The 16,402-nt window shown below is 40.5% G+C and overlaps 1 protein-coding gene across 10 annotated transcripts in view; it reads left to right on the forward strand.

The window, feature by feature from the left end:
- Positions 1-16,402, forward strand: part of ATP2C1 (ATPase secretory pathway Ca2+ transporting 1) — a 69,983-nt gene that overhangs the window by 43,174 nt on the left and 10,407 nt on the right. For all 10 annotated transcript variants that reach the window (XR_014556813.1, XR_014556814.1, XM_083705599.1 and 7 more), the window contains 12 exons: positions 1,012-1,120; positions 3,053-3,208; positions 5,351-5,419; positions 6,267-6,342; positions 6,437-6,503; positions 8,589-8,713; positions 9,321-9,418; positions 10,730-10,825; positions 10,912-11,001; positions 13,789-13,893; positions 14,656-14,812; positions 16,101-16,271. Coding sequence is in view for 8 of the 10 variants with exons in the window: in XM_083705599.1 (XP_083561725.1) it covers positions 1,012-1,120; positions 3,053-3,208; positions 5,351-5,419; positions 6,267-6,342; positions 6,437-6,503; positions 8,589-8,713; positions 9,321-9,418; positions 10,730-10,825; positions 10,912-11,001; positions 13,789-13,893; positions 14,656-14,812; positions 16,101-16,271 (1,319 nt within the window). In the remaining 2 variants the exon portion in view is untranslated. The remainder of the gene's footprint in view (positions 1-1,011; positions 1,121-3,052; positions 3,209-5,350; positions 5,420-6,266; positions 6,343-6,436; positions 6,504-8,588; positions 8,714-9,320; positions 9,419-10,729; positions 10,826-10,911; positions 11,002-13,788; positions 13,894-14,655; positions 14,813-16,100; positions 16,272-16,402) is intronic.

The raw sequence follows: 16,402 nt of genomic DNA on the forward strand, positions 1-16,402 counted from the left end.
AAATGAATAACCTTCAGTATCACTAATCTGATGTGGCTGAAGATGCCTTTAAGATTTCACGTGATGCCAAATGATTGTATCTATGTAGCTAGTTTCTTTCTTTAAGCTTTTGATAAGATTGTCAAATAGAACTGCTTAGCTGAAGATCATGTTCGCATGAAGGATGATATAAAAAATCTTAAATAAGTAATAGATAATGTTTCAGTAAATAGCTGGGATTCAGTCATCTGTTTCTGTGTCACTGAGGGGATGGTGGATGCAGATACTAGAAACCGTATAAGAGCTTGCCTTTTGGAAAGGAAAATTACCATGTGTGCTGAAAACAGCAAAAACATAGCCTGTTTTTATTGGGGATGGGGTTTGGTATATTTATAGTGTATTGCTGTTTATTTTTTTTATTTAATATTTTACATTTCCTTGTGTGCCTGTGAGCTGTGAAGCACCTCATAAATATTTCATATAAAGAAGTACTGCAAGACCTTCAAAGAGAAATGGGGGTTTTTGAGGTTTTCTTATTCATATGTAAATGACTTCTTGGATCATGGCTATTAATTTACACTATTAACTGCATATATATTTTTAGTGTTCTGTAAGTCTCCTCCCCACATTTGGCTTCATGCCCCTAGTTGGTATAGCAGATTTAATTAAAACTCTGAAGATGGTACCTTTTTAGGAAAATGGAAATTGGCCTCACATAACTGTGTAAAAAGGTAGCATGCTAGAGTGTAATTTCAAGACTCAGAACTGAAAACACCACTTCCAAAAGAACTTTATTAAAGGTACAGTACTTACATTGGCATTTTGCTTTCCCCCATGCTCATATAGAACTGCCACCTTCAGTTTGACTTGAAATGGAAAAAATGACATCTAAAGGGAGAAAGTTCTTTGAACATAGCAGATCAAGCATATTTTATCCAATTAGATCTGCAAGGGCTAGCTGAAGATTATAGTTCTTTGTGATGTGATGCAGTGGTCTTCATTAGTTATTGTAACATATTTCATTCTCTACAGTGTTCGAGAAGGCAGGGTGGAGCATACACTTGCAAGAGACTTGGTTCCAGGTGATACTGTCTGCCTGTCAGTGGGAGACAGAGTTCCTGCTGACCTGCGACTGTTTGAGGTGCGTAGTCATTAATCACACGCTAAACTGTAGTTTTGGATTCTGGGATCTAGCAGGTATGTATTAAAAGGTAAAGGTACCCCTGCCCGTACGGGCCAGTCTTGACAGACTCTAGGGTTGTGCGCTCATCTCTAGAGGCCGGGAGCCAGCGCTGTCCGCAGACACTCCCAGGTCATGTGGCCAGCGTGACGAAGCTGCTCCGGCGAACCGGCACCAGAGCAGCACACGGAACGCCGTTTACCTTCCCGCTAGAAAGCGGTACCTATTTATCTACTTGCACTTAATTGTGCTTTCGAACTGCTAGGTGGGCAGGAGCTGGGACCGAACGACGGGAGCTCACCCCGCCGCGGGGATTCGAACCGCCGACCATGCGATCGGCAAGTCCTAGGTGCTGAGGTTTTACCCACAGCGCCACCCGCGTCCCTGATATGTATTAATCTTAGACATTTAATAATATAGATTCACACGCTAACTTTGCCGAACAATAATGTGGGCCTAGAGAAGATCTGATTTCACATTACATCTTATCACTGGAGTTTTTGTGAAATAATACCATAAGGCAAAAGGGCTAACGTGTGAGCAGGTTATATGCCCTCTGGTAACTGACTGTAATATATTTCATCCACTAGTGCAAAGGCCACCTGACATGTCAACAGGAGCAAGCTGGCATGACATAAATGTCATTCTTTGTATGACTAACCAGAGACCACAAGATGGTTATCTATTTAGGATTTTTAAAAATATAACTGAAGGGGGTAGCCAGTTGCACTCGCTATAACTATGAATGAGGAAATATGCTGAATTCCAAGTACACTACTAAATTTGGTGGCTGTGGACACTCTGCCCTGTCTGAAATATGCAATAATGCTAATTCAAAGATTTCCTAGCAGCTTTTCTTAATTTCGAACAATTCCATCATGTTAATGGGCTGACTCATCATGAATTTGGTAGCAGCAATATATTGTTGCTTATTCACCCCTGAAAATGTGAAATAATTGGAGGGGTGAGGTTTGTTTCCTGAAGCAACAGGGTATCCTATATGATTCATGCACATTATTCTACCCACCTGTAGGTTCATTTTTGTCCCTGAAGCTGTAGGTAAGGAATTGGGAACCTCCATGTGTCTCTCCATGTGTTGTCGGAATCCAATTCCCCTCAGTCCTAGCCAGCATGGCCAATGGTCAGGGGTGATGAGAGTTTTAGTCCCAACAACATATGGAGGGCCACAGGTTCCCCATAACTTCTGTAGGGAAACCGCTGGCTCCCAGGCTATGGCACATCACTGGCCCACAGCCTCTCCTCCATGATTCCTCTGTGCTGCCCCTGGACCAAGAGCAAGGAAAGTGTTCCCCAATGGGAGTTGTCATCTCAAGGCATGTCAAGTGTAGCTCTTTATTTGTGTGGTATGGCTGAATTCTAAATATATAATTGAGCATGGAATATAAAGCATGCTATATAAAGCCAATTCTGTATTTCAAAAATGCAACTTAAAGTAGTCAAATGTATAGTCCAGAGACAGTTGTATAAACATAGGCCATGGATCCTCTGGGCACTCCAAGTAGGGACTACTTTCTTCAAACAGTTAACCCCATGCTTCGTTGTAAGCTGTTTTTGAAACTCTGTATTTTCAAAAGCAGTGTGATTACTGTTTGTGTTCAGTCTGTAACATGCATAGACTCCTAAAATGAAAGTTCAATAGCGTCTCAAAATACTAAGCATGTCCACTAATTTTCAGAACCACCTTTCCAACCTGGGGTTCTCAGATGTTTTAGTGCTACAACTCTTCATCATCCCTGATTATGACTGGCTGGGGATGATGATGAGGGTTGTAACAGAACAAACCTTTGGGGACCCAAGGTTGGAGAAGGCTGCATTAGAAGATGGAAAATAAAATATAACTGTTTTTTTATCATATCTATTTTCCCCTCAAAGGCCGTGGATCTGTCTATTGACGAATCTAGTCTGACAGGGGAGACAACTCCTTCCTCAAAATGCACTTCTCCTCAGTCAGCTGCTACGAATGGAGACCTCACTTCAAGGAGCAATATTGCTTTCATGGGAACACTTGTTCGATGTGGAAAGGCAAAGGTATTCCTCATACAAGAATAATAAATGTATGCATTTGTAAAAGTTAGGTTGACTGTAAAGGCTACTGATTTGCTACAATTCAGGATATATTTTATTTATACATACATACATACATTTACACACACACAGACACCCTTTAGTAGAGAATAATAATAATAGTAATTATTATTATTATTATTATTATTATTTATTGTTTATACCCCGCCCATCTGGCTGGGTTTCCCCAGCCACTCTGGGCGGCTTCCAACTGAATATTAAAAACAATACAGCATTAGACATTAAAAACTTCCCTAAAGAGGGCTGCCTTCAGTTGTCTTTTAAAAGTAAAATAGTTGTTTATTGCCTTGACATTTGCTGGGAGGGTGTTCCACAGGGCGGGCGCCACTAGCGAGAAGGCCCTCTGCCTGGTTCCCTGTAACCTTGCTTCTCGCAATGAGGGAACCACCAGAAGGCCCTCGGCGCTGGATCTCAGTGTCCGGGCTGAACGATGGGGGTGGAGTACTATCTGAAATGCTGTGGTAATATAGCCTTGGGAAAATGTGTTGGTATTAGGGAGGTACGAACATGCCTGTCTGTTCCAGCATTCATTCACACTGGTATCTTTTGTTCCACTGCAATTTAATTTGCACAAGCATATTAAATATATGCTTATCTCTGGCATCAGGAGATATTTACAAATCAACTACCTTCCCTATATGCTCCTTTTCAAATTTAGTTAATTTCCAGAGGCTACGATTGCGACTTGTCTGTTAGTTTGATTTCAGAGTTTTATATAAACTTGTGTAAACCCTGTTGATACTTTGCTCTTTGTGTCCTGGATTGTATAAATTATTCTTACCATTTAACCACATATAACTCCTTTTTATTTCATTATTCAGAAAATGGTTATGTGTGTGTCTTCTGAAACAACACTGTAGCTAATTTTCATTTTAAAAGAACAATAATGAATCATACATTCTGTTGGGTTGTGAAATTAACACAACAGGAAGTAGATTAAGACTGCAATCCCAACCCCACCTTAATATTTTTTTTCACTTTCAATTTTACAAACAATAACCAAAAACAACAAACAGAATACAAACAGAATATCCCCTTTGACTCCCCCTTTTTATTATTTTCCCTCTACATCTCCTTGATAACTCCAATTATTATAAATCCTTAATTCATAATTCAATTTTTTACTACAAGTTTTCTGCCAGTCCTACTAATGAATGTAGCTGTTTACAATAATTTTTCAAATGCATTATATACTTTCCCCCTTCTTTATTAAAGTTTGATTCTTCCTGGTTCCTGATTCTTCCTGTGAGTTCTGCCATTTCAGCATAGTTCATATCTTCTTACCATTTCTGGGCTAGCAAATTGTCTTCCTTGGGAGAAAGACAATTATACATTAAAGAATATGTAAATAACATCCATAATTTGTGTATCTTTTCACATATAACGTTGCATGTGTTTTAAGAACTCCAAACGTTTTGTTGGAGAGAACCAAGGTGAAAATAATTCACAACAATAATCTTGTGTCGTGGTGGGAGTTGAAAGGGCAGCTGAAAGGAAATCCTATTGATAGTTCATTTTTCAATGGATTCCTCCAGCATCCCTGATTTGCACTGTAGGTTCACAACACCTGTACTCTGCTACCACTTATAATTATAAAGTGAATGCATGATAACTTGAAGAAATATTTAATCATTATAAAGGTACCTTGTAGACAATGCTAAAAAGTCAGTGCAAATAAGAGTTTGGCCTCAGTTATACAAGGGTTGGGCAGAAGTGGTTTCTAGGCTAATTCCTGGCATGTCACTGATTGCTTGGATTCATATGAAGAATGTGAACTCGGTCAAGAGTGCTGGGCTAAGTCAACCTTGATCTAATTCTGCAGATTATTTCTTGTGGTCTTAAGCAAAAGTGCATTCTCAGGCTCACTCAACAAATATTAGTCATGCTTCAGCTGTGAGATCTTGAGTATACACCTTGTACTTTTAAACATTTTAAAACTTTGGTGAACCGTTGTATTTCTAGTAAAAACTAGAAGTCAGTCCTCTTGCAAGTTAAACAATAATAGACTTGTTACAACTGTGGGGGAGGGGAGTAAGCCAATCTTCTTTGAATTTCATTTTGAACTTGTTATGTTTCATTTCCTAGGGGATAGTTATTGGTACTGGAGAAAACTCTGAGTTTGGGGAGGTTTTCAAAATGATGCAAGCGGAAGAAGTAAGTAGTATAGTAGTACAAATGAACAACTTAAATCCTGGTTCTTACAAAGTTAGATCATTTTACAGTGTTCACTGTAAGCTGAACAACATGAAGGTAGCGTCGAAACCAGAATTAAAAAAAAAAAAACTTTCATCATTACGCACAGATGCTTTAAGTATAGGAGTGTGATTAAGTCAATTGTAGAAATGCACCCAAAAATTCTACTGAATTTGAAGGGACTATTAATCTGAGTTTAGATTTCCTTTTATATTTGCTAGAATAACACTTTTCTATGTTTTCTGTTCTCATTTGCAAGATTCTGTTCTCACTGCAATATTCTCTGCAAACAGAGTTAATAAAATTATCCCAAAAGTTTGTGCATTCACAATGGGCTGAAATGCCTGCATTTTGTGAACAAATGCAGCCTTTGAAGTCTCCCCCCCCCCCAATGTAATTTAACCTTTGTGAAAAGCCAAATATTCAGGGCAGATGTGAAATGGCTTTTGTGTAGGAAATCTTGTTGACGATGACAGAATTATTGAGTCTTTCTTCCTTTCACATCTGATTAGTATTTCAGAAAGTATGGAGGATAGAAGAGAAAGAATTGGTACCTGTGGGGTACCACTATAAGTGCATTGCCACTTGCTGAGCTATGCTGAGCTGAGTGCAGTGTATTTTTTTTATAGCAATTTTATTCTGACTTTTCATTTCAGCTTTAATTTTAAAGTCAGCTTTCAAATAAAGTAATAGAAAACTGTCCTGCAATGCAAAGGCACAATACAAAGCTAACAAAACTATAAAATCAGATAGTCCTAGACAAATCTGTTCAACTAAATAAATGTGTTTTAATGTTCTTCTTACCTAGGCTCCAAAGACACCTTTGCAGAGGAGCATGGATCTCTTAGGAAAACAACTGTCTTTGTATTCCTTTGGTATAATTGGTAAGAGAACACCTGTTTTTGTACAGCTCTCTCATCTTGCACTATTCTAACTGATTAGGGAGATCTTTTAATCTTCAATTTGCTTTTATTCTAGGCATAATTATGCTGGTTGGCTGGTTGCAAGGAAAGCATATCCTTGATATGTTTACCATCGGTGTGAGGTGAGATTCTTAAGTATTATCTCTAATAATACTGAAAAAGTGAATGTCTCAGACTGAAGTTGTCCTCACAAAAGTTTACTTGCTTTATGCAAATTAGAGAATCTGCCATTTGAATCTTACTTTCCTGTGGACTCTTCCCAAATTGGTCTCTTCATTAATAGATATTAACGTATCTTCTAAAATGCATGTTAATGTTTCAGAGAGAGAACTTTCAGATTCATCTGTTTACACAGCACAGAACAGAGATAAGGAAGTCACAACAAAGCTAGGCAAATAGTTATATTCCAGTTAACCTTGTCCCTATTCACACAAGTGGATCTTGCTAATCAAAAATAACTCTCTCTAAAGAAAATGGTCATTCCCATCTGCTTTAAAAGCAGCAGCTGCTCTACTTCTAGTAGAGTCATATGCGTGCTGTAGAAATTTGCTTGAATTCCACCGACCCCAGTGAGGCCTTCACAGCGATGTTGAATTTAACTTCCGTTGATTGGACTGTATATCTTAGGTTTTCTTTACTTGCCTTGAAAACACTTCTTCCTCACTGTATCCTTTTGGGACGCCATCTCTCTTGGGAACTGGCTGGTTCTAGGCCATTGGCCCAGGGCTGGGTTGGCTGCTCACTTCCTTAGTTTACAAGGAACCTTGTTTTCTGCTTCCCTTCCTCTCCCCTTTCCCTCGTTTTTTTTCCAGTTTGTAAGCCTGTGTGTAGATATATGGCTTGTTGTAATGGACTGCATGTAAGCTGCTCTGGAAGCCTTTTTGGACAACGAGTGGGGGTACGAGTGCTCTTAACAAGACATGTTTGCTATGAGCCCGACAGTGCTCTCTTGCCCTTCATTCCTCTTAAGAACTGCTCCATGCTGCAGTAGAATATATCCTGCTATCACTGACTTTTTATATGACTGTTCTTAGCAAACATAGATACACTTTTCAGTAGACTTCAAAGCACCTTCTACTGAATCAGAATGCTGGTCTATATAGCCCACCACTGACTATTCCAACTGGCAGCTGATCTCAGGATCTTGCCCAGCTCTTCTGCCTATGATCTTTTTAACTGGAGATGAACTTGGACCTCACACAATGTATGCTAAGGCCCTTCCCCATCTTTATACTGGGATGTGGGCAGCCTCATAGGATATCAACACATGAAATGTGATAATTCTACTTTGTTTTTATTTCTAGTTTGACATAGGTTTACTAATATCTAGGGCTGAAATATTTGGGACAATATCTTTTAAAATATTCTTTTGCACACTGATTGCTGCCTTTTTACAGTTGGTTCTTTCCAGTAGCTGAGACACAAGTTTTTTGTTTTTTGTTTGAAACAAAGGCTGCTATTGCCTTTGAAAGAAGCCACCATGAACTATTTTTTTCACTCTATAAGACTCACTTTTTCCCTCCTAAAAAGTAAGGGGAAATGTGTGTGCATCTTATGGTGCGAATGCAGGCTGCGCAGCTATCCCAGAAGCCAGAACAACAAGAGGGATCGCTGTGCAGCGGATCGATCCCTCTTGTTGCTCTGGCTTCTGAGATTCAGAATATTTGTTTTCTTGTTTTCCTCCTCCAAAAACTAGGTGCATCTTATGGTCTGGTGCGTCTTATAGAGCGAAAAATACGGTACATAGGCAACACCAATGTCATGTAGTCAGGCATGATGTCACAAAGTCAAATCAGAGTGAGGACAATGCTGCTTTCACTCACTCTGGATGGGCAAACGTTTTTGCTTTGTTTTGCAGGCCTTTGAAAACAAAGAAACTTAGGATTGTAGACTTCTTCATGATATGAGCCAACTCCCTCATTTTCACCCAGCCCTATAAAGAACACATATTCTGGCCTGGTTTGAACACAATGTTAAACCATATTTTAATATAAATGATAGTGTTAATATGCACAAATTATTTGCTGTTCCTCTGTTCCTGTCTGTACTTCATTGGGGGAGAAAACAAGGCAGAGTATGGCTTTGTTGCGATGTGTGAATCTGGACCTATAGTTTGTTTCTCTCCATGTGTGAAAGTGGCTTCTGTGTTTTAACATGTGCATACAATTGTGAAAGGAATCACTTAACATGTCCTCTTTAAATTATAGCTTGGCTGTAGCTGCAATCCCTGAAGGGCTGCCTATTGTTGTGACAGTAACGTTGGCTCTTGGTGTGATGAGAATGGTCAAGAAACGGGCCATTGTCAAGAAACTACCAATTGTTGAAACTCTAGGTAAGAATGGCAGTGTGCAGAATTACTCAAGAGTATCTGATGGTCATAATGACAGTATGAATTAATAATTAACCAACATTAGTGTATGTAATCTAGAAATAATTATGCTGAAGCTGATCTTGCAGATGGCATTTAAGGAAATCTCTGGGACAATCTAGATTTGTATGGAAGGTTGCAGTGAAAATGGGACTTCCTTTCTTCTTTCAAGTCCCATTTTCACTGCAACCTTCCATACAAATCTAGATTGTCCCAGAGATTTCCTTAAAAGAAGAAAGGGAGTCAGGAATGTTTGGCTGGAGAGAGGTGGGTGGCTTGGTGCTACTTTCCCTTAGCCCAGGGATAGGGAATCTGTGACCTTCTGGATGTGTTTGGACTCTTGACTCCCATCAGCCTCAGCCAGCAGAGCCAATAGTCAAGGAAGATGGGAACTCATCTGCCTCTGGAGGGCCACAAGTTCTCCATCCTTAACCTAGTCAAAGACTCTTCCTCTTTCTTGATATTTTGTGAAGATGCTCTTTCCCCATGTTCTGTCATTTGTCCGGCCCCCTAACCCTTCCCAAATATGTCATAACTTCCGTGTGATTACTGCATTCATGTTTTTCCTCAGGCTGCTGCAATGTTGTTTGTTCAGATAAGACTGGCACGCTGACAAAGAATGAAATGACTGTTACTCATATCTTTACGGCAGATGGATTACATGCTGAGGTAGGTAGTAAGCAGACCATAGAATTGTAGAGTGGGAAGTCCAACCCTCTGCAACGCAGGAATCTCAACACACAGTTCCCCATCCAATCTGAAACCATACTGGACCCTGCTTAGCTTTGCACATGTGCTAGCAGTTTCACTGCGGTTGTTGGCGTATGGCATGTGCCAAATGCGTGTAGCTCCCCAAGCATGTAGGTTTGTGGCAGTGCAGTTCTGTGCTGGAAGAAATTCAGTCAGTCTCCAACTCTTCAGTCTGTTCAGTCCTTTACTGACAGGTCCAAAGCATTAAGGCAGTTTCACTATATACAGGCTTCCACTAGATCCCTAGTAGAAGGCGCAAGCTTCAAATGCAAAGCAAGTACAACTTGCAGCATACATACAGCACAGAGATCATCATCAATCTGGCAGAGCTTCCTTGCAGCAAAAGCAAAGAGGCAATGTACAGACCCCTCTTAATATACCCAAGAATGACCACACCCTTGGCCAGTTGCTGGATCACAAGGACCTACTTGGCTGGTTGCCAGGTCACAGGGACCTACTTGGCTGATTGCCAGGTCAGTGACTTTCAAACACTAATCATAAGACCTCTAGGTGCAAGATAAGGGAAGCAATTAAAGGAACCTCAACTGCTGTACCACAGGGATAAAATTAAGTTGCATTTGTCTTTGTTGTATTTCATAAACATAAGCATGGATGGGCAGGTTTTATTTTTTAATTTTATGAGAAGTGCGTTGGTCCTGAGAACTCCATTTTTGGAGGACTGGTGTGAACCCAGCAGCTGCCTCACACTTATCTCTGAGCTGCATTTGTGCCTACTACTATCATTTAAGAGGAGAAATGCTAGAGGATAGAGAAGATGGTTGTACCTTTAAATACAGAGGAGATTGTGGAAATGTTGACGTTAACTAAAGTGTCCACTCAGTTGCATAAAATAAACGTGCAAGAGAGTCTTGGGAGGAATATTAACTATACTATTTCTTGAAATGAATAACTCTGGCTTCTTTTCAATGTAATTTTTTTCCTCATGTAGGAAATGTCACATGCCAATGTATGAGCTCTAGTTTTACTGTGGTTCCCTGGCTCAGCAGTCGGCTATCTCCTCAGCATTGCCATCTGATTACAGATACTGCAAACCCTATAAACCTATTATAAGAAACAATTTTTTAAAATGCATAAGGGAATGCATAAGGATTAATGTTTCAAAGTTCATATTCTCTTTTCATAATATCTCTGCTTCAAAGGTCATAAAGAAAAAAAATATTAGCAAATGTTTGCTTCCTTGTAAAATTCATATCGTCTAATTTTTGCCAGGTTACTGGAGTGGGTTATAACAGGTTTGGAGAAGTCACGGTTGAAGGTGATGTTGTTCATGGATTTAACAAACCATCTGTTAGCAGAATTGTTGAGGTAAGTTCTTGCACAGAAAGTGTACTCTTTTTTTTGAAATTAGGGATACTTGTGTGTTACATTAACTTCCTTTTTCATTTCTTTAGGCTGGGTGTGTGTGCAATGATGCTGTAATTCGAAACAACACCTTAATGGGAAGACCAACAGAAGGGGCCTTAATTGCACTGGCTATGAAGGTAGGTGGTGTGTTGATGTATATTGTTTTGAAGTATAGAGGTTTTTAAGGGTAACAGAGCTAGTACAGTGGTACCTTGGAAGTCGAACTGCAGGAACTGAAGGAAGCTCCTGCAGCCAACTCCGGAAGCCGCAGAAGTTGCGTCGGACGTTTGGGTTCCAAAGGACGTTTGAAAACCGGAACTATCACTTCCGGTTTTCGATCGTTCGGGAACCAAAACGTTCGACTCCCAAGGTGTTTGAAAACCAAGATACAACTGTACTGATAATAGAAATGCCAGATTTTCTGTACTCCAAAGGAGTATGTGTGTTCTGCTGCGGCAAAGCCACCAGGGTCTTAGGTACCTTAGGCTAACAAATTTATTGTTGCAGTCCATTGGCCAGAGTCCACCATGCAGAGATAGTGATAGGTGTGTCACTGTAAAGGTAAAGGTACCCCTGCCCGTACGGGCCAGTCTTGCCAGACTCTGGGGTTGTGCGCCCATCTCACTCAAGAGGCCAGGGGCCAGCGCTGTCCGGAGACACTTCCGGGTCACGTGGCCGGCGAGCCAGAGCCGCACACGGAAACGCCTTTTACCTTCCCGCTGGTAAGCGGTCCCTATTTATCTACTTGCACCCGGAGGTGCTTTCGAACTGCTAGGTTGGCAGGCGCTGGGACCGAACGACGGGAGCGCACCCCGCCGCAGGGATTCAAACCGCCGACCTTTCGATCGGCAAGTCCTAGGCGCTGAGGCTTTAACCCACAGCGCCACCTGCGTCCCTACAGTGTGTCACTGTACTATGCAGTAAAGAATCCAAGCAGCAGAACGCGATCTAATTGGTGTGGCCCACTCTAAACTAGATGGCTAGGCATAGCAATATCATTAATGCTAATAACTCCTAAAGAGAAAAAACTATGTTCTGTAAACCACCCTGAGACCTCAGTAAATAATAGTAATAGTAATAGTAATAATAGTAATAATAATAATAATAATAATAATAATAATAATAATAATAATAAATAAATAAATAAATAAATAAATATGCTCTGTAGACATTTGCAGGGTTTCTTTAGAAATAATACAGCAGTTCCAAATTTGCTAAAGAATTCTAACCATTTTATCTTGAATCTTGAAGATGCACCCATGGAGCTCCAAGAACATAAGGTGGTTTGATTAGTTAAAACTTTTATAAGTTATTGCAAATAAAGCAATTTTGAAGTCGTGTGGTTATTAATTAATAGTTAATTCAGAAGTGTTCAGCTTTTGAAATTGTTCCAAAGCTAACATGGGTTCTTGAATACTTAGTTAATAAGATACTTGTGTGTTAACTGTTGTGTAACTTAGGCACTGGCTATTCTACTGGTACGGCTTTGTTGAATGTATGGGCAGTCTTGGAAAACATAGTGGGGAAGAATGGAAGAATTAGACTGGGAAGCTAATCTGGTATGTTGAATTGAATCTAAAGGTAGAGTGGGAGGTGGAGTTCAGAGTGTTCAATCAGCGAAGTGGAAGAAACAAACCATTAGGCAGGGGCAAAAAAACACCCATTATTCATTCACAGTGTGGATTTACTTCTGATCCATTTTTCAGTTGCATTTCAGTGGTGCTCTAATGAATTGTCAAGACTTGGTGTGTGTAAGGATCGCAGCCTTATTTGGGACTTAGTTTCATTAAGTTTAGTGACTCTTCGGAACATGCTCACGTTGAACTGGGCTGTTTGGAGGCTATTCCCATCTTGCAAAATCTCATAGTTCCTGTTTAGAAAGCACATAATGTTTTAATCAGTGGCAGCTTGCCCAGCAAATCAGAGCTATAATGCTGGGTTTCTAACAATGGTGGCACTCTGGCATAGCAGGTGGTGTGGGGAACTCGGGACTGTGTGGGCATATCCAGTGCTCCTGCTAGTGTGCCCACACAGCTCTAACCTCGTTACCATGTTCATTTTTCTTCCTGGCTTCCATGAAGATAGTGCTACTGCTCTGCCCTGCTGGGCAAACTGCTTCCAATTTTAATTCATAGTGCTGTTCAAATCCTGGTTCTATGTCGTCATTATTGCTGGTTCCATTTGTATCCTGTTTATGCCCCAAGAAACAAAGACTGGAAGTTTTCCATGCAGGTACTGGGTGTGCCTGGAGTTGCTGAACTTTAGGAAAAACTACATCAGATAACTTCACAGTGCTCTTTAGGCTTTGCTAGAATGTATATTGCTTACCACTATGTTACAAGAGAGTATTCAGAGTGCATTGATTCTGTTCTAAGTGGATTGACTCTTGCCTGCCACTGGTAGAGCATCTAGGGGTATTTGTCAAAACAAGTGATATAGTGATCATCACAATAAGCTTATTCTAAAACTTTCTGAGAAAATAATATGAAGGGGAAATCTTAAAACTAGAGGCAATTGTAAACTCATTCAAAAGCAAGCTCAGCTGAAACAAATGGGAGTTTAATTCCACATAAATATGGAAAGAAAAATGTGTGGGTTATACATCACCATAAGGAGATCCAAGAATGCAATGGATTAGAACCACATGTAGATCTAGAAGGACTCTGTTTCGTAAGTCAGCCTTTGCCAACCTAGTGCTCTTGAAATGTTTTGGACTACAGCTCCTATCAGCTCCAGCCAGGCTGCTTTAATTCAATACCTTGCAGTGAAGCAGTATTTTCAGAGTAACCTGTACCTGCTTTCCATATCCAGGAGCAAACAAGCTGAGGGGCACATGTGAGACACTAAAACAAAATACAGTTGATTGTTGCTGCTCTGGCTACAAATGCAGTGGACTGAATTGGCAGTGTCCTTTGTTCTCGTAGATGGGCTTAGATGGAATCCAGCAGGACTACATTAGAAAAGCAGAATATCCCTTCAGCTCTGAGCAGAAATGGATGGCTGTTAAGTGTGTACATAGAACGCAACAGGTATGTCCTTTTCTGAGATGTATTTCAACAGGCTCCAATATCCCACTATATCATACCATTTTAAATATGCAGCAACAGTTCTGCTTATGCAAAGTTTACATTCTCATCTTAACCGAATGGGAATTGTAAGCTTACTTTAAAAAGAACTTAACTGAAACAAATGGCACTGTGATTTCATGTCTGGCAACAACGTGTGCTTGGCCCAGCAGAGCTCTGCTTAAAGACAGAGTTATTTTCAGAAGGTCTTTGTTTCAAAAATTTTGCTGGCCTGCCTCTTCTTTAGAAGCAAGAAAGTGTTGTTTGTATGCTTGCTTGCTTGCAAAAAATGATATGCTTCTTGATTGTAGGTGGGGTTGGGGGGGGGAACCTTCTAAGTGCTTTGCAAAACCTCTACGTGGTTTATTGAAAATGAGAAGAAATAGAGAGGGACATATTTCTTACAACTCTTAAACTATATCAGCCCATATTCTCAGGATGTTCAAACCCAGTTCTTTTAAGTTGGATGCCGGAATAACATTTTTGCAGACATGGTAAAGGTATGCACCATTATATAGTCACAGAACAGTCATGGAAATAAAATATTGCCTTGTGTTTCAGTAAGTGGAATACAGTATGTGGTATGTAGGATTGCGTTCAGTAGACTAATGAGTTTTAAGTTGTTTATAAATTATTATCAGCACACTGAAAGAGCTTTGAAGTTATATAATGACAGCGTTGCGACAGGGGACAGAGCAGCAGGTGCTAACATGTTTTATCTTTTAGGACAAACCAGAGATTTGCTTCATGAAAGGTGCTTATGAGGAAGTGGTTCGATACTGTACGACATACAATAGCAAAGGGCATAGTTTACCTCTCAGCCAACAACAAAGAGATCTTTATCAGCAAGAGAAAGCATCCATGGGCTCTGCCGGACTCAGAGGTAATAGCATATTTCACTATTGTCTCCACTACAGAGGAAAGCATTTTGAACTCTTAATTGCTTGCTGTTCTCAACGTGAGAAACTCTAGAACAAAGCTGTGAATAATGCTTATGCGTCATTTGCTTCCATTTTTATGCATTGTGTTGCTTTCAGATTGCATGGACAGTAGTATTTAAACTTCCATATTTAAAATGAGAATGTGTAACTTCTTAGCTTTGCAAATTACGGTTCCTAAAATATCAGAAGGGAATGCCTATACTATTTGTTGGGCTTCTGATGTAGCTTTATACATCCCCCTTCAAGGAAACTTGTCTTAAAACCTAAAAGCTGTATCAAAATCTTGGAGCAGACCCATTGTAATGAATGATTGGACACAACTAAATTAATGATTACAGTGGGTCTGCAGTGGGCATGATTTAGTTGGATCATAGAATTGCAGAGTTGGAAGGGGTCCTGAGGGTCATCTAGTCCAACCCCTGGAATGCAGGCGTCTCAACTAAAGCACCCGTAACAGTTAGAAGCAGAATAAGGCTCCAGGCCTGTACACAGTTACCTGAGAGCAAATCTCATTGAAATAACTGGGATTTACTTCTGAGTAGACATGCTAAGATTTGTCTTCATTTCTCCCAACCCAAAAGTTAGGTATGACTTAAGTCCCGTAAGCAAAGGGAACTAAGTGCTGTTAACTTGATATTAATCCAGCCTACTAGATATGGAGGGCAAAAGACAAGTCACATACAGTGGTGCCTCGCAAGACGAAAAGAATCCGTTCCGCGAGTCTCTTCGTCTTGCGAAGCAAGCCCACTAGCGGCTTAGCGGATTAGCGCTATTAGCGGCTTAGAGGATCAGCTGATAAGCGGCTTGGGAAAAAGGGGGGGGGAGGAAAAACCCCCGCAGGAACTCGCAATACATTTTCGTCTTGCGAAGCAAGCCCATAGGAAATTCGTTTTGCGAAGCACCTCCAAAACCAAAAACCCTTTCGTCTAGCGGGTTTCCCGTCTTGCGAGGCATTCGTCTTGCGGGGCACCACTGTACTGTGAGACGAAGAGAGAAACCATGTCTGGTTTTGCTGGTTATGCAGTCTCTCCCAATTGACTGCATTCTATGCAAGTGAAATGTGTTTTGGGAAGTCACGTACAAAAGCATCCATGAAGTTTACAGTGTTGCTAGGGGGGGAAATGCTCTTATTCTAGAAACTGGAGAGGTCTAGTTGTATCATTCTGATCTTCTAAGTAGGTGCCATATCTAAAGGTATAAACTACTTTCCCCCCCCTGTTTCTTTGAAAGTTCTGGCCTTAGCTGCTGGCCCTGAGCTTGGACAGTTGTCATTTCTGGGTCTGGTTGGAATGATTGATCCTCCAAGAACGGGCGTGAAAGAAGCCGTCACTGCACTTATCACTTCTGGAGTCATGATAAAAATGATTACTGGAGATTCACAGGAGACTGCAATTGCCATCGGTATGAATGTGTGTTTCCCCCCCTTTATTTCCGTCAGTTGAGTTACTCATTGCCTTGTCGATGAATGTATAACAATGTGGCTTCTTTAGACTCTGAAATCAGGGCTAGGATCCAAAGGGCCGTATGACCAG

The sequence above is a fragment of the Podarcis gaigeae genome (assembly GCF_964106915.1).
Source record: "Podarcis gaigeae genome assembly, chromosome: 12".
NCBI classification, from domain to species: domain Eukaryota; kingdom Metazoa; phylum Chordata; class Lepidosauria; order Squamata; family Lacertidae; genus Podarcis; species Podarcis gaigeae.